This window comes from Gallinula chloropus (genome assembly GCF_964237585.1).
Source record: "Gallinula chloropus genome assembly, chromosome: 3".
In the NCBI taxonomy this organism is placed as follows: domain Eukaryota; kingdom Metazoa; phylum Chordata; class Aves; order Gruiformes; family Rallidae; genus Gallinula; species Gallinula chloropus.
Genome location: NC_140087.1, coordinates 81,907,452 through 81,928,224, shown reverse-complemented (window position 1 = coordinate 81,928,224; position 20,773 = coordinate 81,907,452). Strand labels below are relative to the sequence as shown.

Sequence of the window (20,773 nt, the reverse complement as noted above, 5' to 3'; positions counted from 1 at the left end):
AAAAAAAGGGGTTTTTTGCTGCCTTCTTCCTCTTCAAGGGACTTGTAACATTTTTAGTCTTGGTCTTAATAATTCAACAATTACATATTTACATTCTTTTATAACAGTTGAGTGCTACTAAGACTTAAAACCAGATTTTTTTCTGATCTGAATAACCTTTGAGAACCATAATTTAGAGCTCCACTGCTGCCTGTTTAATAAAAATTGATTTACTAGACAAAAATATCAGTCATGGGTGACCATGAACTCAGTGACACTGTACAACTCCTGAGAATTACAGAATGCTGACAAGCACAAGCAAACCAACCTCAGGTTTGTATTGTGGGGTTGTCTAACTAGAGATTGTAAACTCTTTTTTTTTTTTTTTCCTTGTGAAGTAATGATTAATATTTTTGCATATGACATATATAAAAGGGCCATTTTATTTAACTGAAAAAGTTTTAAATTAATATTAGTTATACTCACCCTTCAAAAATAAATAAAAGTAATAATGATAAAAATCTTCCCAACAGTGTTACTGGTTTTTAAAGCCAATAGGAGGAAATATAAGATTTAGTACCCTTCGATGCAGCATGGCAAGAAATTGATTTTAAAAAGTCAAACAATCCTTATTATTGTTAGTCCTTGCAGATGCTTTTGCAAAGTTGGTACTTTTAACAAATGTATTTACTATTCACTGAAGGTGTTTTTAGCACCTGTGTGATGTCAGGCTGCACTCTGTCCTGATAAAGCTTGCTAGAAATCCCTGCTTGTGCTGGGAAGACTTAAGCCAAGAGCTTTAAATTCACAGTTCTGTATTGGGTGCAAAAAGCCAAGTTTTCCTTTGGTTTCTACTTCATGGCCAGAGATGCAATAGGTTCCTGAGCCCCAGGAGGTAGTGTCTGCCTTCCTCTCAGTCATCTTCACTGCTGGGTTTCTCTTCTGAATCATCATTTTCATATTCTTCATTCTCATACCCGGAGGCACCCGCAGCTTCAGGGTCAGACTGCTCCTCCTCTTCATGCTCCTGCAACTGGGCACAACCAGAGCTGGGTCTTGATTGATCATCAGCCTCCTCTTCCTCGTCCTCTTCCTCCTCCTCCCCTTCCTGGGAACAACCAAGTGGCAGACCTGCCTTTCCTTCCTCTTCCTCATCCTCCTCACGGTCCTGGTCAGAGGATGGGCTGGACTCAGCCTCCCCTGCATGGCAAGGCTGATGAGCAGGAGGGCTGGCTCTTGGCTTTTCCTCATCCTCCAGCTCACTGGACTGGCCATCCCACAGGGCGGTTTTGACACCTTTTCTCTCCTCTCCTTCCTCCTCCTCCTCCTCCTCCTCCTCCTCACCAGACTGCTCGGACCCAGGACTGCCATCAGCTGCTTCCTCAAAGGATTCTCTCTGTTTCACATGATCCTTGATGACTCTGAAAAGACAATTTGGGGTGTGAGGTTATTTTCAGGCAGGTTGCTTTCCAGGAGGCATTACACTACCTTCAGGTAATCCAGGACAAATCCTGGTAGGCTTGGCTGGGGTAGAACAGGGGAAGGAGAAAGGAAGGGGGCACACTAGTCTCCCCTTTTATGTTAGAAAGTAACTCAACAGTATTGCTTAAAGGTATATTTTTCCATTTTTGCTAACTTTTAAACCAAGATATAAAATGGATACTAAAAACTATTTTTATAAGCCTTATTTTAAAAGTTGTGTAAAGGCAGGATAGGATGAAGAGACTTAGTAACAACCTCCCAGAATTTTTGGTGGAAAGAACAAATAAACCCCCCATTTTTCTTCATTTTTCTTTGAAATCCATTACATAACACATCCCCTGCTCTCCTCTGTTTTATCAAACAAGATTTAATTCAGGAAAAGCAATAAAAAAGACATACTAATGCTAAGGCTAGTAAAGCTAATTGCATAGTGAACACTTACCTGGGAAATACTACAAATAATACATTAAAAAAAACCCAACCCAAACCTACACATCTAAAATTACTTTCTAATTACTAGGTATGTAGTGGCAAAGCTCTACCTTTCTCTGGCATCACTGGAGTTAATAAAATCTTCAGCCCTGGAGCGTTGTAGCAATTTAGTAGTTTCTCCTTTCTTTGAAACAAACTCTGGGCATATCCCCAGTGCTCTCAGTCTGTCACAATAATGCTTTTCTGCAGCTATCCTGGCATTTTTCTGTAGGAAAACCACAATGGTTATGTTATCTAAATAGATTGTCTGTCTTGTGATGCTTCTGCTTATATTGATGCTTATTCACTGCAGGTAAGAAAGGCAAAACAATACTTGAAACCTTTACACCAGGTTTCACTTTTCTGTGCTAGTTTAAATCCAGCTTGTTCCCTGCTTCTCCTTTATTCCCTCTCTGGGAGCTGCTGCCCTCAAAAAAAAGTAGTGTTGGGTCTCCTTCTTAGAGTGCTATTTAACAATTACAGAGAGATGCATCTCTCTGGGAAACTGAGGGTGTAAATTCTGCTCCTTCAGGTAGTATCTGAGCAAGGAGGACTTCTCCAGGCTACATCGATGCTCCTGCCCCACAGTGATGGCAGACAGGAAACCCACACAGACTGAAGGGACGAGGGAACCAGTGATCTACAGCTTGCTGCTTCTCTGGGTTTGGAAAGAGGTCAAAGATCACACTACCAGCACCCAGTTGTACTGAAATGGAGATAAAATGTATGCTGCCCCTGAGCTTTACAGTAGGCATTAAGAATGCCTGACACTTCTCATCACTTCTTTCCCAACTTAAACCCCTTACATTCTCACTGTGGGTTTTTTGTTCTGCTTAGAGATCCTCATGTTGTGACTGAATTGGACAACAAATTTACAACAGTGATATTAGTTCCCTGTGCAAGTGTGCCATGAATGCTTAGTGACAAAAATTGGCACTGTTTCTGTGGAGGTGTAGCAACAGATTAACCCAGACAAATTCTGGTCTCATATCAGGTATCTGATGTTTGGCTGCCCATGTCTTATGTGGTGTTTGAAGGGTAAGAATACAGAAGCAAGATAACCTGAGCGACTCTTTCCAAAAGCAACGGCTTTTGTTTTACTCTTTCTTCCATTTCTTGCAACTCCTGCAAATATTCTTGCATTCTCTGCTTCTCATAGTCCCTAAGGGAAAATAGAGTACAGGAGAAATTATTATTCATTTATAATACAAGTAGTAATTTTCTATAGCAGCTAAATTGCTTCTAACAAACTACACACACTGTCCTACTTTAAGATATGTATAAGGTAAATGATTTTATGGTGGTTATGGGGCCTGATTGTGGGTTGTCACAGCAGTTGCTTGTTTGTAAGTCCCGAACTCTTTGTGGAGTAGTTGCTTTGGGTAAGAGGTCCTGGCTATTGAGGTGAAGTAGGGGCTGAATTTGGACTCATGGGGGGGTGGGGGGGGGTGGGGCTTTGGATACATTTTAAAAATTACAATTTTGTACAGATATCTTAGTTGTTTCAAGCAAAACTTAACAGAATACACCATAGGAAATTAGCATTATTAAAGAGAAATCAGTATGTTGATGTTCAGTGATGAGAATCTTGCTACTTTAGTGCTGTATCTCACAGGAGAGGCAGCCACTTTCTGCATCACAGGAGGCTTTTTCTCCTAGTTGCCTAGTTAATATACCAGGATGATGAAACTGTTGATTCATCAACTGAAATGGTATCTCAGGTCATAGCAAGCACTAGATAATCCAGGTAGTAATCCCTGGTGTGTGACACAGACACCTCTTTGTGATGTTGCCTCTGTGCCGGGCCAGCTCTAGCAGTGTGAAGTCAGACACTTAAGGGCATGGACAAGACCTAGGGGCTTTTATGCTTCTGTCTCCAGCCTCTTTCCCTTGCCATCCTCTGACTGTCTGGGATATGGCTCTGTCTTAAGGCAGTTATTCACCATTTTGAGGGAGCAAGGTTCATTGTTGCTGCTTGCTCAGTCTCTCAGGCGGCTTTCTACAACCCTAATTAGCTGTTAGGAGAGCGCTTCCATTAATGCACCTTATTACCCAGCCGATGCTGAAATAAGCATTATCAAGTTAAGCACTCATACCAACCTTAATGCATCAGCACTAGCAAAGTAATTGTGCTTTGCCAGAGCTTAATTTTATGTGCAGACAAGGATTAAGCAGGAGTGTTTTACAACACTCCTAAAATCTGATTAAGCTCAATACTGTAATGCCGAGTTTGCTGCTGAACGAGCTCAAATCAAATCTGTAAACACTTCCACTGTTTGATTTCTCTGCCTGGGTTCTGTAACTCAGATTGTTTTCTGCTTCTGTCCTGGAGCCAGCAGATCATCTGCCCAAGGATGCTTATGTTATAAAGCTCCTGTTCTTAACAGTAGCTGCTGGTCCTGTTGTGAAAGTGATCCTGCTTGAGCTCTGACTCTGGCAAAATACTTTGAAAGGACTACTGCACCACTGTGCCTCTGCTCTCCAGGATCTCATGTGGGCCCTGCTTACCCTAGACCACTGCTGTGCTTCCTGCATGTGCTTTGGCTTCCCCCCCTCCCCCCATCATCTTTCTGGGGGGTGACAGGTGGGCCTAAATGTACAGGGCATAGTCAGGGACTGCCCGCACGGCCGAGCAAAATGCTTGTTGCAGTGCTGCTTTGGGCATACCCTGGCTTATACTGCTGAGCCCCACTGTGCTTTGTGCTTTCGCTGTGTGGGGAGTGCACATGCTTTAGCTTCTGCATTCTCTCTTCCAGGTTGCTGTGCAGCAGCAGTGTTGGCAGTGAGGAGCCATTACAAAGTTTGCAAGGTGTGGTATTGTCTATCTGCACTATTTCATCAGACTGCCTTAGGACAGACCAAAGTTAAAGCCTATTAAGAACAAATCTACATCTTTCCATTTTAGCTGTAAAGGAGAGACCCATGTAAAGCAAAAAGAATGATGAAACCTCATTTATTAGGTCTTAACTCCCAGCCCTACCTTCCACCCTCATCTCACAAAGATCTCTGTCCTGGACCATATTCTAAACACCTCCCTCAAACTTTCTGAGGGTAACTTGAAAGCTGCTAGTCCAAGCTGTGAATCTTGTAATCAGGTGTAGCTCTGGTCATCCACCCTGGTACTGTTTTGCCCTACTAGTGTCAGTTTCTGGCAGCCTGCCTGGCTACAGGAAATGGGGATTCACAATCGCTGCCCAGGAATCCTGCCTATGTGAGAAGCAATGGGGCAGAGCAGTTGGTACCTCCCACTGTCTCCAAGTAATGGTTCCTTAATGGATGATCCTGCAGCAGGGCCATCGTGCCAGGAGGTTAAAAACCTCACCCAAACAGGACTGATTTTTTTTGTTTTAGGGTTAAAAAGAACCAGAAGCAGAACTGCTTACATCAGCCACAAACACAAGGCCAAGCACCAGTTTTAGAGTTAAATTGGCATCAGAGATTCTGGAGCCAGCTGGATTGAGAAGGCAGATGATGTCTTTATGTACTACTTTGCTCAGTGGCTAGAAAGAGGGTTGGAATTTGTATCTCTACTAAAGGTAACTTTGAATCCTGTTCCTCCTAAGGGCCAGCAACTTCCTCCTTAGCTGCTGGTACAGCTGCTCAATTAAATTTATATTCCTGATCCCATTTTCCCCTCTTAAGTGGGGAATTGGTGGGATGAAGAGGTGAATTGTGAAATGTTTGCTACTTGAGGACTAGCACCAAAGTAGTACCAGCACCCATCAATCCAGCAGTGCAAGGATAGCCTGCATAATTACACTGTTCCTTTTCCTTCTGTGTTTGAACATTTCCTCTTTAGTTGAGAGAAAACAAGCTAACCTACTATACTATGAGGTGGAATATATAGATCAAAATAATCAGAACAGGCAACAGTTTCCCAGTTGAGATACTAAATTTGGCCACTTTTAGCCTATACTGTAAAGTGAGGGGTTCAGGGGGTGCAAGAAAATACCTGAATGTTTTTAATTTGGATTTAGACATCTGAGCAAGGCTCTGATGTGGGTCATTGGCCTCAGCCCGAGCTGTTACAATTTTCTGGAATTTTTTCATTCTTTGTTTCTTCTTTGTCCTGTTCCTTTTCTGTTGTTCTTCCAGCTTTCTCTTTTCCTCAAGTGAATTCCTGGGTGGAAAAATAAACTTAAGGCTGAATCAATTTTAAACTGAAAACAAGACTTCAAAGGAAGCTTTGGCAAAGGAGATTCAAGGGAGAGAAACAGGGTGGAAGTAGGGATGGTGTAAGAGGACAGGCGGTATGTGCTGGTTTTAGGGAGTCAGGCATGTCCTTGGAAACAACAGTTGTTTGTCCCTTTCCTGTGGATGTTCTGAGAACAATGCAGTACTGTGTTATAACAATCATAAATGCTAATTAAGTTCTATAGTTAAAAATTTTGAGCTTTCAATTGTAATTAAGTCTTTATATTAATACATTCAAGTCCCATATTCACTTCATGGAAGGATTAACTACATACATAGGAATGCACCAGAATTCTACCCTTAGTGAAGCTCTACACCTTCTGTCTGCACTCTACAGTGGTCACCTTACAGCTTGTAGCCGTCGTCTGGTGGATTCTGTGATTCTTGGTGATTTAGATCCTCCAGGTTCTGAGAGATGGGAAGTTGCACTTGAATGCCTCATCTGAGGTTTACACCTTGGAGAAGTGTATGGCCAGCGTGTTTCTTTCAAATTCTCTTCATCCTCTTGGATGTCCTTCAAAATCTTGCCCTTGTTTGAGGGAATGTGTGGGGTACGAAGGTGGAAAGGCTCGCAGACTGTGAGGTGCCTCGTTTGCTTCCGGTGCAGGAGCCGTTTCTGAAACTTCTGGTGTAGCAGCTCAAAATTGGGAACATTTGGTTTGATCCTGAGTGTATGTTCTGCTTCCTTGGGTTCAGGGCACTTGTGTTTCTTCTTTTTCTTGGCATTTGTTAAAGCCAGCCTGCTGTTGGGTAGAGAGGAATTGCGTAGCAACTCTTCAGCTCTCATCCTGATCCTGATTTCTCTGTAGAGCTCTTCCTCCTTCAGCTTGTCGTTAACTGTTGGACTATAAATACGTTTGGGAACTGGTTTTGCTTTGAACAGTTTGCTTTTCTTTTCAGGTGTGGAAAGGTCTCTTAACTGCATTTTCCTCATTTCCTTCCGTTGCTTCTCACGTTCAATGAATTTAAACGGCTTCTGAGAAGCCAGAAGCTTGAGTTTGCTTCTCTCCTTCACAGACCTCCTGCGTTCTTCGTTCTGCTGCATGATTTCATGGTAGAGTGGAAGGAAAACAGCAGCAGGCACTGGATTGGCTCGGAATTTTTTCTGACACTCTGCTTCTTCCTCTAGTTGCTTCTTCAGTAAGTTATTTTCCATTTCCATCTGTGACTTTGATTTGATGTTCTGTTCTTTTTTCCTAGCTTCTCTAATGGTCATTTGGAAAGGCTTGGGCACGGTGATTTTTGGTGACCACGCTTTCTGTTTCTTCTCTATGGTTCTGAAGGCTGGTGAGCTTGGTAAGCTGTGTTTGGTGTGAGAGATGTAGTCTTCCACACAGAACCCGTCCCACATTTTTTCGATCCGTTGCTTAGCAAACACTGATGATCTGGTTTCACTGCTGTTTTCTTTGAAGGATAATTCTCTGTCAGAACCATCAGATGCACTTGAGCCTAAGGGATCACTTAAGTCAGAGTCTGAAAAGGATTTGTGCAAGTTTAGAGGCTGATAGGAGCTCTTCTCCCAAGTTGGCCTTTAAAAATAAAAAGGGGGAGGGGAACAACTTGTTTAGAATCCAGTTCAACATTTCCAGTAACTTCTGCTCTAAGGTGTTGCTGGGTACTTACTCATGTCAGATCTCTTAGTTAAGCCAGCACTTCTTAGGAAATGCACCAGGCTTTACTAAATGTGTTGCCCAATCCCTGCTTGTAAATCTCACAGCCCGACAGCAAGGTGAATAAACCTTTTTGTTATTAAAACTAACTCTTCTGTGATTATCTGCTTCTAGGAAATCACAAGAGGAACACATTCCAGCCCCAGAACAAACCCTGATGTATCACAGAGGACTGCAAAGATGACAGTCTTCAGATGAAAGTTACCACCAACTTACCTACAACACACTCTAGAAGCAGCAGTTTTCTTGACTGAGGGATGTATTCCTTTTAAATACAGCTTATTCCGGTACATGCTCTCTAACTTTGCCATGGTCTCCATGTGGGCGTTCTTCAGCTCTTCCAGCTTCAAGTAATATTCCTGATTGGAATTGCTCATTTTGGAAAAGTCGATCCCAAAGTCAGAGTGTCTATTTAGGGTCTGTTCTCTGCCAGGATTTGAATCCAAATCAGAACCATCCTGAAAAGAGATGTTTAAAATTGCCTTACTGTTAGAAGAAAGGGGGACCAGGTTTTTATTACTGCTTTAAGTCTAATGAACGATACAGTAACAGCACATAGAGGTTCCTGTGTGTACAATGTTAATGCAGAGCTACAGGGAATGACCTTACCTGTGATAATTTCTACTGTGAGTGGCCTACTTAAAGTATGTAAAATTAAAAGTCTGTCCCAGTAATTAATATATTTATTCCAGGAAATACATTGGAAAGGAATTATCAAAGGAAAAGAGTTAAACTCTTTTGTAAAGTGTAACTTTTCCTTGATTATTGCACAGCTCCAAAAAAGACCCTTTATTTAAAAACAAACTAACCCACCCCAGAGCCTTCCCTGCCTCCCATTTCCACAAGCATTCTAAAACTGTCATTCAATACCCTGTACATAAATGCTTATTCCCATTTCCATAACTTACTGTGAAACAACGGGGATTCTGTTCTGCTTATAGTCCCACTGCTCCTTGGCAGCTGTGTGCAGGTAAGCACAGGCTTTCAATATGTTTGGCTCACACAGCTTAGATACGCTTCTGAACCCAGGTTACTCTGCACTACACTACGAAGGCTTTGAGCAGCATGTCTTAAATTGAAGGAGTAGTTTCGTCCAAAAAAATGTTAGAGAGGTATTTTAATAAGCTTTGCCATTCCAACACAGTCTTGGTTATGATTTGCTGTGTTTCCTCTCCAGACACCTGGAGCTCGCTGGTTCCCTGGCACAGTGACCGGCTGGAACAGGCATTACATGAGCAAGGGGGCAGGTTTAAAAAGCTGTTCCAGACCACCCGGCAACAGGCACCGTCCACCTCCTCCCGAATCCGGGGCTCCTGACATCGTCCGTAACCCTCCAGCTCCGTTCGCGATCTGCTGGCGGGTCCAAGCCTCTTCCCTGGTCTGGGGCATGGCCATCTCTTAAATCAGCCCTTCCTGGCCGGGGCGTAAGAAGCTCATTAAGAGATTTGCGTTGCCAGGGGCTGCAGCAGGACCATCTGTCAAGTTTTTCCACGTCTCTGTGTGTGTGTGTGTGTGTGTGTGTGTGTGTGTGTGTGTGTACCGCTGGTTTGCCGTGCACAGCAGGTAGAGTGAGGTTACGGTGAGCCCATCACCCCGTCTCAGGCCTCCCGCATCCACCCGGTTTTCCAACAACCCTTGATGGGGCATCCCTCCTCCTCCCCGCCGTCAGCCGTGCTCTGGAGCCCGGGAGACACAGACACCCCGCCCGAACTCCCTCCCCCTCCCAGCGCGGCGGTACCTGCGCGGCGGCGGGGGGCGGCCCCCGCTCGTACAGCGCGGCGGGCGCCCGGGTGCGCGGGTCCAGCGGGGTGCGGAGGCAGGAGGCGGCCAGCCGCGCCGCTCGGTGCGCCGCTTCCATGGCGCCCGCTGCCACCGAACCCACTGAGGGAGGCGGGACGGCTCGGGCGGAAGGGGAGGGATTTGGCCGCCGCCGCCGCGGCGGGGGTCCGGCCGGTTCCGGTCGGCCCCGGTTTGCCGGCAGCGGCCGCTCCGAGGCGGAGCCCTGCGCACGGGCGCGGGGGTAGCCCAGGTCTGCCGGAGCCCTTAGGACCGGCGGCTGCAGCTCCCCTCTGTTCTCCTGGTAGCAGAAGGGAGCTGAGCGGCCCTTCTCGCAGCCCCGCTCGGCTCCGGCGTGTCCCGGCCTGGGCTGCGGGTGCCCGCGGGGAGGTGGTGAGGGCCTGGAGCTGGACTCTGCTGCCTCGCTGTTTTCTGCTTAGGCAGATGTGTGCAGTCCCCAGCCTTTTGTAGGTCACCTTTTGTGGGATTTTAGTTGGAAGTCAAGATTTTCTCCTTGACAAACAAACAGACTTGTGTTTCACACTGAGTCTCGAGGTTTCTCCTGCTGAGGCGGTTGCAGAACAAGGGGCAGCTGGGAGCAGCTCCCTGTGTAGGGAATCACAGAATTGTAGGGGTTGGAAGGGACCTCAAGAGATCATTGGGTCCAACCCCCCTGCCAAAGCAGCTCCCTAGCTCATATTGCACAGATAGGCATCCAGACAGGTCTTGAGTATCTCCAGAGAAAGAGACTCCATCACCTCCCTGGGCAGCCTGTGCCAGGGCTCTGTTCCCCTCACTGGGAAAAAGTTCTTTCACATGTTGGTGCGGAACTTCCTGTGCTCCAACTTGCAGCCACTGCCCCTTGTCCTGTCTCCACAGACCACTGAAAAGGGGCTGGCCATTTCCCCCTTGCATTCCATGCTTAAGATACTTACAGACATTAATTGGATCCCCCCTTAGTCTTCTCAAGACTGAACAGCCCCAGCTTATTCAGCCTCTCCTCATAGGGGAGATGCTCCCGGCCCTTAATCATCTTCGTAGCCCTTCTCTGGATTCTCTCAAGGAGATAGATCCCTGTCCTTTTTATACCAGGGAGCCCAGAACTGGACACAATACTCCAGGTGGGGCCTGACCAGGGCAGAGTAGAGGGGGAGGATTACTTCCTTTGACCTGCTGGCCACACTCCTCCTGATGCACCCCAGGATCCCATTGGCTCTCTTAGCCACCGAGGCACACTGCTGGCTCATGGCCAACCTGTCATCTACCAGGACCCCCAGCTCCTTCTTCATAGAGCTCTTCTCCAGCAGATCATCCCCCAGCCTGTACTGAAACAAACGGTTGTTCCTTCCCATCAGTGAGGGCCAGACCCATGTAGGGTGTTGAATTGCAAACATTTGTTTCTTCAGTGCTGAGTTGTCAAGAATGAGAAGTGTGTCAAGATGGGGAAGAAAAGCTTTAGTCAAAGTTTATACATAAACCAGGTCATTGCTGGACACAATCCTGTGGGGTAATTGTAATTTAGTCCTTGATACCTTTAAACAGCCAATAAAAAGCTTAATGCAAAGCATGAATGCCTACCTCAATTGTTGAATTTATTTAGTATTTTAATTACTCTGAGTGTTCTACTTAGCTCAGCATGATAGGAACAGAACCAACAATAGCTGGTCAGCAGAGTGGTAAAAGCTTACTCACAAGCTCCATCTCTGACCCATTGTGAAGAGAGGTTCAAGAGTCATGCAAGAAAACCTTCCCTTCACCAAGGAATCTGGTCACCTCAGTATAGGAGTAACAGGCATGGAAGGGTTAATTCACTGTTTCAGGCTAACAATTAGAAGGTGCAGTGTTTATATGTAATGTTAAGAACAAGAAGTCTGGGGCTGCTGGGCTTTTCCCCTGCATTGCAACTTGGTTCACCAGTGACTCAAACACAGAGACGCAGTGACGCCACTGGGGTCACCCACTCCCTTCACGTATCAGCAACTTCAATGTATAATCAATGTGCTATTTCAGAGAAGTGTAATTTTCATTGTTACAAAGTTGTGTACTTGGGCTTCTTGACCAATTTTGGGAAGAACGAGTGTTTGGGAGGGGAAGGGGTAGATTTATTTACTTAAGCTGCCCAAAGTTGCATTCCTGGGGTTTTCCTTAACAGAACCAGGACATCGTCACCACCATGGAAGGGATCAGACTGTTTCAGAGACAGACCTGGTTCTCTCAAAGTGGTTTAACTTGATCCCTTCTACTCTAGGTACTACAACTAGGCTTAAACTTGTCTTTTTAGAGCTAGGTTTAGTTTTGATGCATAAGCAGCTCCATGTGAAGGCTGCCCTTTGCAATACTTGGGCTTGTGCGATGGCATCAGCAGGAACAAGTGGAACAAGGCATGTGAGGGCACGATCCGAAACATGAGAGCAGCCTGAAGTGCCATCGCTGCACTGATGCTCTTTGAGTCCAGCCAGATTTAAGGGAAATAATACTGCTCTGTTACCCATAAGTCCTTACAGAAGATGCTCTGAGCTGCTGTGTTACTCAGAGGGTAAATTCAAGGGTGGCTGGAGGCTGCACTACAGGGGCCAGTTATTTGGTGTTGGCTCTGAAAAGTGTGAAGTAGGAACATAAAGCACAGAAAAGCCCACAGAATGAAATTTACCTTATTTCTAGTGAAATCACAAAGCAAAGACAGTGGTAGACTAGTGCCTGTTTATTAATAAACAGCATTTCCTGTCTGAAACCAGAACCCTTATTAAATTAACGTGACTGAAGTACAGTCTTTGTGGAGTTTAAAACAATTCACACAGGCTCTTTCCGTAAGGAAACCTTACTCCAGACTACAGGGCAGGAGCACAGGGCACAGTCCCCAGTTCCCCTCTTCAGCTTACCGCGTGTTCACCTGCAAAGAAGAGTTCCCACAGTCAGGCACAGGAAACCCCAGGGTGCTGAGAACACCACGGTAACTGTGTTCTGAAGCACAGGGAGTTTGATGACCCCAACTGACTGGGAAAGAAGACAAGACACAATGCAAAGCCTACTCACCACATCATCTATCTTCAGAATACTGCGCACGGTTTCCGTTGCCAGAGTCAGCGCACTCAACGACACCAGCAGCGGCTGGACAACCAACTCCTCCAAGATGTTGGAAATGCCACCCTGGGAGAACAAGGAGCTTTTACTTTGTGCAAGTCAAGACTCTCTGGTATTCTAAGCCCTGCCTGTACAACCCCTTGTTACCTTCCTGACGTTAATGCCGGCTGTTTTCTCTCCTTGAGCGTGTCGATTCCTCAGCTCCGTTACCGTTGAAATGGGGTTGAGGCCCGCGTTTTCAGCCAGCGTAGAGGGTATGACTTCCAGCGCGTCTCCGTACGCACGGACGCAGTACGAGTCCATACCCCTCAAAGTGCGGGCGTACTCGTTCAACCGCAGTGCCAGCTCTATCTCCGGTGCTCCTCCTCCTGCAATTAAAGCTCTGAGGAAAGAAATTAAAAGCCAAACCTCATTTAACTGCATAAACTAATGTTGTTTTTTTTTTTTTTTCTGTAGTACTAACATTAAAATTAACCAGAGACATTACCTTTTCTTAACTAAGCATCTTATGACACACAGGGCATCGTGAATTGAACGCTCTGCCTCTTCTAGCACAAGTTTGTTGGATCCACGTACCACGATGGTTACGGTTTTTCCAGGGTTTGTGCAGCCTGTGATCTGAAACATAAAGCCAAGTAACAGGACTGGAACAAAAAAGGTACGGACAAGGACTTCAGCGGGTATCTGCAAGCTCTAGAACAGTGCTGATATCTGGCTGAGCACACCTACTATGCTTCCCATGTCAGTGGCTACACTGGGATTTGAAGTAGGTACTTCAATGTAGTAACTCTGGTAGTAAGAGACATTAAAGTGAGCAGTTCTGCCAATTATTTTACTAAGTAGGTCTTAACAATTTGGGCACGCACTCACCTTTATTAGTTTCCCAGAACCGTTCAAGTTGACCTCCTCTGCCAGCTCAGCAGACCCCAGCATGTCAGGAGTGAACTGGTCAATGTGAGCAACAGGTTTGGTTCCAATTGTCTGAAAAATAATGGGGGAAAACCAAATTTAATCCAGAACCTGAACTGCAGCATCTCTAAGAACACCATGTAACTTCTTCCAGTGTATTACAGTAAAACACAGACAGGACTATGGCTGTTACTCATCCTGAATCTTTCTAGAAATGTGACTGCTCTTTAGGGAAACATCTGCTCTTATGTTATAGTCAAAACATGAAACTTGTGAGTGTCAGAATAAACTGGCATGAGCCACATGCTTCCTTTTGGGGTGAGATCCCACCACATCTGCTGCTTTACCAGCCACTCGTGTTAAATCACTTTACCTTACAGATGAACTCGATGTCTTCTCGTTCAATGTCTTTAACCACCATGATCTTAATTTTGTTCAAGAAATGGAGGGCCAGGTCACTGAGAGCATCCCTAAAACCAAGAGGGAACTTGTCAGTCCACAGTGTTATTTCAGTAACCTGGTCATACTAGCCAGCTGCATGCTTCTTACCAGCAGTGCTAAAATGCTTTAACTTTGGAAGTAGGGAGGGCATTAAACCAAAAATACAGATGAGACAAGTGCTTTTGGAAGGTATGGTCACCCACACAGCCACTCTGCCAAGTGTGGCTTAGTGTTTGGCTTCAGTTTTCCAGGTATTTCAAACAATTCCACGTGTCTCCGCAAACACACCAGTGTACTACTGGCCTACTACGTGTGAACGTACCGCAGAATAGACTTCTGGATCAGCAGCACGTTGCATCCAGCCTTCTTAATCTGCTTCACTAAGTTTAGAATGTAGGCTCTCTCTTCACGTAGGACTCTGTCCATTTGGGCATAATCAGAAACAACTATTTGGTTGTCCATCTATTTGGGGGGAAAAAAGCCCAAACAAGTCAACAAGTATTAGGAACAACTACTGACCTGCATAGCAGTATCGAGATATTTTGCGTCCTGTAACTCAGGAGCCTGCGATTCAAAGTGAACAAACACGACTATAAAATGTGTCATCTCAGATGATGAGAAGTGCTGGACTTCTCTGAACTATTCTCTTAGACAAACAGTAGGTTCTTTAAGAGTATCTGTGTGTACCCAGATTACAGCTGTGATCCCACAACATCCTGAGAAAACATTTCCCTTCCATTTGCAACTCCCAAGTGCTACATCCCAGGGTTTCACTCTAGTAACAGTTGAACTTACATCTGTCTTTGGAGCAGACAAGCAGAACTGAATGAGGCCTATTTTGGCTTTTTCCACTCTGGTTACACCGGTATTTGCCACCTTCTGAGTCAAGACAAGTCCTTCAACCAGTTCACAATCGTCAATTGTGCCCCTGGAAACAAAACCAAACCAATCCATGACTCTGGAAAGTTCATTCCACAGAGACAAAGTTCATCCAGTTAAAGACTGTTTCTTACCCCAACTTCTTAACAATTTTAATATCTCTGAGATCCACGCTACTAGCTGTAGTTGGGTCAATCACCTTCATCACTGCATCCACACTCATTGGAGAAAGCAAACTGGAATACTGACACACAACCTGAGGAATTTATCAGTGAAGAAAAAAAAATGGTGAGAGATAACACTGATAAACAGTAATTTCATCACAGCATCATCATTGTGTTTTAGTGCCTGACTTGCAAATTTTGAAACAAACGCTCTTTTCCATCCAGATGTCTTACTAGGGGATTCTTCTGAAGTGCTACTCAGTTTCAAGGAAAGAGCAGCCACACTGGTAGGAAAACCTTTGTCTCAGAATTCGGGCGAGAAACCCATCTTTCTCTTTCTTAGAACCTCAAGACAGGACTTTTGAGAACTTCCCCGACTATTCTGCACGTTTCTCCAGATTCCATCTCTGGTTTAGTAGTTTCTGCCACATGAACAACAACTGTCTACTCATAAAATACCAGCAAAAACTCTTGGTATCCCACTGGATTTTTTGTTACTGTTTACAGTTGAAACTCATTTCCAAGATTTACTGCCAACATTTCATCTCACTGATTATTTCAAATTCAGAGTGCTTCAATTTAACCTCAACCAACCACGGCTTTCTGCAAAGCCTGTCTAAGAGGAGGCAGCCAACATCTGAAGACCAAGCACGTTTGTGGTGTGGGGGGTATTCCTGGCGACTGAATGGGAGCAGGGACTGGGAAAAGCTGGAAGCTCAGTCTGAAGTCTCAAGGTAGGAAGTTCAAGTGTGGGTTGTACCTTTGAATTCAGTGAAGTAGTTGCACTATTCAGCAAGGTTTCTCTGTCACTCAGTTCCACCGGCTGCGCCATGTTGGTCAATACTTCAATGCCTTTATCCAAAGCTTTCTGGAATGACTCTGAAATGATGGTGGGGTGAATTCCTGTGGAGAGGATGAGTAGGTTGTTAGACAGCTGTGTTTTCAAACCAGGCTGGTTGGATTTTTTGTCACCTTCTCTTTCCATTTTAAGATCAGGGACTCTGGTATCAGCGCTTTAGCAAAACGTGTTCTTCATGAGCACGTGACCTCCCTTATTACTTCCCACCATGGAAGATAAGGACAAAAGCAATGATGTTCCCAATAATCTGTCCTCACAGACAAATACAAGCACACTTCCCTGTGATACATCCCATGAATATGCTTTCTCCAAGCTTTGTTTACCCTTGGAACTCTTGAAAGCTGCCACTGCTGAGGTAACACCCACAAGGCGCCCTTCAGCTATGGTATTTCAAAGGCTGGTGACCCGTGTGCGTGTGTGTGTGTGTCAAGTTCCTTGACTTCTCTGGAGCGGGTGAGAGATCCTTTAGCTTTTCACACCAGGCAGCTTACAGGCAAGATGTTAGACCAACATCTTCCACCTGCCTCGGGAGCAGAGGACACTGGGCCACTGGTCCCACAAGACCACCAGCTCTGGGAAAGGAAGTGAACCCAAGTGAACCACTGGCAGGGGTCAAAGACAAGACAACACACACAGCGGTGTGTATCAAAGCGAGGACAGTGTAAGTAAACCACTATGAAGTCCTGATCCAAGACAGGATCAGATGGGACTCTGCAAGTCCCATCATCCTTCCTTGATTTCCAGGCCACACAGAAGCCTAAGTGTCATCTGGCTGGACCAGCTAAAAAACTCCTCAACTTCATGGACACAAGAGAGAATGTCCTGAGCTGATGGAGCAGAACCTACACCAACTACTGCTGTCCATAACCCACGTCTTTCTCCTGACCAGCCTTTCTCAAGATCCCTATATTCTGAGTGATGGGAGGTGATAAATTTGCGGAGTTTACATTGTAACCTGTAGAATCACTGGTTCCAGATTTCACTTACACCTTCTGAAACGATCCCTCTTCCCCCAGATCCCTTTTCCCACACACAGGAAGTTGTGTGGTGAATTTTTACAAGCAAACATTTAGCACAGCACCTAGGCACCATTGCCTACATCAACAGTAAAGCTCTGTTTAAAACAAAAAGCTACCTACGTTTTTAATCAAAGTGGGACATGAATGAAACCTGAATGTGAAGACTGGAGTCAAAGAATCATAGGGGTTGGAAGGGACCTCAAGAGATCACTGAATCCAACCTGCCTGCCAAAGCAGGTTCCTTAGGACAGCTGCAAGCAGCTCATTTAAGCTTCATTATACACGTATAAGCAAATAAAAACCTCAACTATGTCTAGCCATGGTTTTATACTAAATATATTTATTTACCTTTCTGAAGAAGTCTGGAACAGGCATCCAAAAGAGCCCCAGCAATGACAACAACAGAGGTAGTGCCGTCACCAGCTTCGATATCTTGCGCTTTTGAGAGCTCTACCAACTAAAGGACAGATGATGACAAACATTTACATGTAAAGCTACTTAAATGCAAACACTCATCATTGCCAGGAAAGATATTCTCAAGAATGCAGCGCTACTGACAGGAACCAGGGCAGCAGGAATCATGCCTTTTCCAGCTTGAAGCTGGTACCTTTTAAACTGACTTCCCAGACTCGTGCCCCTGTTCAGCTAAAACACAGCTATGGTAAAAGAAATCGCTTACAGAAGCAAAGCAGCTTTTCTCCCAAGCTCAAAACCCATCACACTTAACAGGTCCACCTCTTCTTTTCCTGTTAAGGCTCATGGGAAGCTCATTTCCAGTTCCAGCCACAATCAAATCTAAGAGGTTTATATTTAACATCCCAAACAACCCAGTCTATGTCCTCAGACCACCTGAGCACAACGCAATTCATTCACTTCTGTCCTAGCAGTTTGGGACAGCGCTGGCTTTTCTTTCTTTAATGAGAGATGAAGGTTCAGGCTTGATTCTTTTATGTCTAAAAACATGTCCAGAGGGATCATGCGTAAGGAATACTGAGTAAGGAGTAAGGCCTCTGAACTCTTCAGCACCACTTTACAGTCAAAAGAAACAATCCTAGAGTACACTGCACAAAATCTCTTACACTATCACTACTGAGCAGCATTCCTCAAATCCACATGAAATGTGACCTCTTTTTTTTGTTCAGAAATTAAGTGCTAACAAATACTGCCTGAGCAATGGGGGCGGGGAGGGGGAAACCACCCCACTTACCATTTTGGCTGCAGGGTGCAGAACTTGCATCTGTTTCAGAATAGTAGCACCATCATTAGTGATTGTCACGTCTCCTTTAGCATCCTGAATCTGAGAGGGAAGGAGAACACAGCTGTGATTGGTAACCACAATGCTTTAATTTAACCTGATGCTAGTCTCATTTTTCCTGACATGATTTCTCAAGCCAAGCTACACGTTTATTTCATGCCTCTGCTAAAAGTTTGGTGAAGAATTTCAAGGCAAAAGAACGAACCCCGTGTAAAACACGCTGACTTTTCATACCCCCGGTAAACTCACGCGAGAGGCTTACCATTTTATCCATTCCCTTTGGTCCCAGGCTTGTTCTAATTGCATCGGCAACAGCTAGGACGACACAAAACAAGGCGTTGGCAAACTGGTCTGAAGAGCTACGAGCGCTCGTCCCTTACAGACCGATCAAACGCTCCGACCAGCCTAGTGCCCAGCGCCGCATCCCTCCCCAGACCCGCAGTCCCCTCCCTGCCGCCAGCCCGCAGGGCCGCTACCGCAAACCCACCTCACACCGGGGCCCACCTGCCCCGGGGGACCACGCAGCTGCCAGGCCTCGGCCCCGCCCAGCCCCTGGGGGCGCGGGGTCTGCTGTCGCGGGACTGAAAGGGCCCCCTCCCCCGCCGCCGCTGCCGGCGGCTGGCACGGACCGGGCCGGGCCTGGCCGGGCCGTCTCGTCTCCCCCCCTCAGCGCCAAGCGGGCGCTCCCGCCGCGCCTCACCTTTGCCGGCGGAGATGTTGCTGAAGCGGATCTGGGAGGGCTTGTCCCGGTCCTGGTAGGTGCCCTTGCCGCGGTTCCCCGCCCCACCATGGGCCTTGGCCGCTACGTGCTCCGGCATGACGCCCCGCCGCCGATGGACACGGATAGACCCGCGGTACCGGCCGCCGCGCCGGAACCTTCCAGAACGCGCCACCAGCAGCCAGCGCACGGGTCCTTCCGGCCGGCGCCGGGAGTGATGTCACGCGGTGAGGGGCGCCCGCAATGCGCCTGCGCCCTGGTAACCGAGAAGCTGCTGGCTTGCCTTCCGGCGAACGCCGCGGACACCTAAAGGCATCCTACGCCGCTTCTAGAATGAGCCGCGCGGGGGCTTCAGCGCCCCGTTTCCCGTCGCGGGGGGGCTTCGGAGGTGGCGCTGCGCCAACCGCGCGGCCGGACTCGCGCAGCCCTCGCTAGGGGGCGCGAGGGCGCTGCTGGGGTGGGGGTAACGGTTCCGCACGCGGAGGCGCCTCAGCCCTGCGTGAGGGGAGAGCGCGAGGCGCGCCTCAGCTCTGCCTCAGTCCCCTCAGCCCCGCCGCGGGGCCTCACCCGTACCGGGGTCGCCTCAGCCCTGCCGAGGAGAGCCCAGAGTGGAGGCGTACGCAGTTGCCTGCTACAGGGCAGGCTCGCTGAGGGGAGGCGGCTCGGGGCACTCCTGGGACTGAGGAGAGGAGGTGAGCACACCTGAGGTGGAGAGGAGAGTTGCTGGTTGCTCTTCCCTGTCACTGTGTGAAGTTCAGCTGCACGGCTGCATCAGAACCATTGTGTTTGGCTGGCAACCGGTGCAAAGCAATTAACTTAAGCACAGTTTTTCCCCATGGAGACTGAGACCTGCTGCTGCCAGCGGGCTCTGAACACCTCGTGAGTTTCTGTGATGTGCAACAACCTCGTAACCAAAAATGACTTTAAGCAGCAGCTTTATGGCAAGTGAAGTTAGATTAGAATTTCTGGAAGAGAGCAGAAACTGTATGTTGTAACATCCCTCAGGTGTCTGAGGGACTCTTTGTTTTGCCTTGTCTCACCATAGTGAAAAGGTAGGCCTTAAAATCAGTACAAACAGCCCTTGGGTTGAAAGACAGCTTGTACCTCTTGGGATGATCTTGCCTCCACTACTGTATTGATAAAAGAAGTTGTCTGTGCTCTTCTTTTTTTTTTTTTTGGAGGGGGGGATATTTCCAAACAGCTATTTAAATTGTTTTCTTCACCTTGAACAGAATGCAAACATCACATGGTTTAGATACAAAGCCTGTACATGAATCCACAAAAAATGAATTCTGTACAGTGTGCAAAGCCAGGAGCAAAGTTAAGGTGCTAGCAGCTCACAAGAGCTCTGTCTAAAAGACAAACACCCAAGTAATACCTAAACCGTGTAATTGTTAAGGTATATCTCTGGCTGGATGTGAAAAGTGAGGATTTATAGCATGCCAGAGCCAGTAAAGTGCTCCCATGTTGAGAGAGTCATGTGAGTAATGTGTCCCTGTGCCAGTAAGGAGCCACTGATGTAAACTGGTATGTTGCAAGAAACAAACAAGACAAAGGATGTCAGCTCTTGAGCTTGTTTACTGTTTCCAAGTACCTACATCAATATCAAGAGCTCATTGCAATTGAAACATGACCTCATAGTGAGCAGTTTTCAAATGCCAGCATCAGCCCCGTGTAGTGATACAGAAAAATCAAACACTGGGGCAGTTCTGGTATCAAAATAGGAAAAAAGATACTCCAATAGTCAAGTGATTCCATCATCTCTCCAGCATTTTTAACAGTTGCTATTGCTGGTTTTTTTTCTGCTGGATTTCTGCAACGTTGAAACATAGATAACTGCTTTTTGCCCATTGGAGGCTGTTTAGAGAGGGAAGGA

At 46.4% G+C, this 20,773-nt stretch overlaps 2 protein-coding genes across 2 annotated transcripts; both read right to left on the bottom strand.

The window, feature by feature from the left end:
• Nucleotides 1–327: 327 nt before the first annotated feature.
• Nucleotides 328–9,654, bottom strand: FAM161A (FAM161 centrosomal protein A; the record flags this gene model as incomplete). The annotated part of the gene is made up of 6 exons (XM_084261499.1): nt 328–1,400; nt 2,004–2,158; nt 2,995–3,094; nt 6,471–7,655; nt 8,013–8,254; nt 9,535–9,654. The coding sequence occupies 6 exons, from the start codon at nt 9,652–9,654 to the stop codon at nt 893–895; spliced, it is 2,310 nt and encodes a 769-aa protein (XP_084117625.1). The 3' UTR covers nt 328–892.
• Nucleotides 9,655–12,258: 2,604 nt separating this feature from the next.
• On the bottom strand, nt 12,259–19,074 carry CCT4 (chaperonin containing TCP1 subunit 4). Its single transcript, XM_084261849.1, has 14 exons — nt 18,880–19,074; nt 18,442–18,494; nt 18,132–18,221; nt 17,273–17,381; nt 15,807–15,949; nt 15,017–15,138; nt 14,799–14,931; nt 14,326–14,465; nt 13,936–14,032; nt 13,524–13,634; nt 13,141–13,271; nt 12,801–13,035; nt 12,606–12,719; nt 12,259–12,462 (listed from the first exon to the last, which is right to left on the bottom strand). Exons 1-14 carry the CDS (start codon nt 18,995–18,997, stop codon nt 12,448–12,450), a joined length of 1,611 nt encoding a protein of 536 aa, XP_084117975.1. The 5' UTR covers nt 18,998–19,074; the 3' UTR covers nt 12,259–12,447.
• Between the last annotated feature and the right edge of the window lie 1,699 nt (nt 19,075–20,773).

Coding starts and splice junctions, on each gene's coding strand:
- CCT4 (XM_084261849.1), bottom strand. CDS start 18,997: ATGCCGGAGCACGTAGCGGCCAAGGCCCATGGTGGGGCGGGGAACCGC. Junction 15,950..17,272: donor TTCCAGACTTCTTCAGAAAG/GTAAATAAATAT, acceptor TCCTCTCCACAG/GAATTCACCCCACCATCATT. Junction 13,272..13,523: donor GTTCTGGGAAACTAATAAAG/GTGAGTGCGTGC, acceptor TTTATGTTTCAG/ATCACAGGCTGCACAAACCC.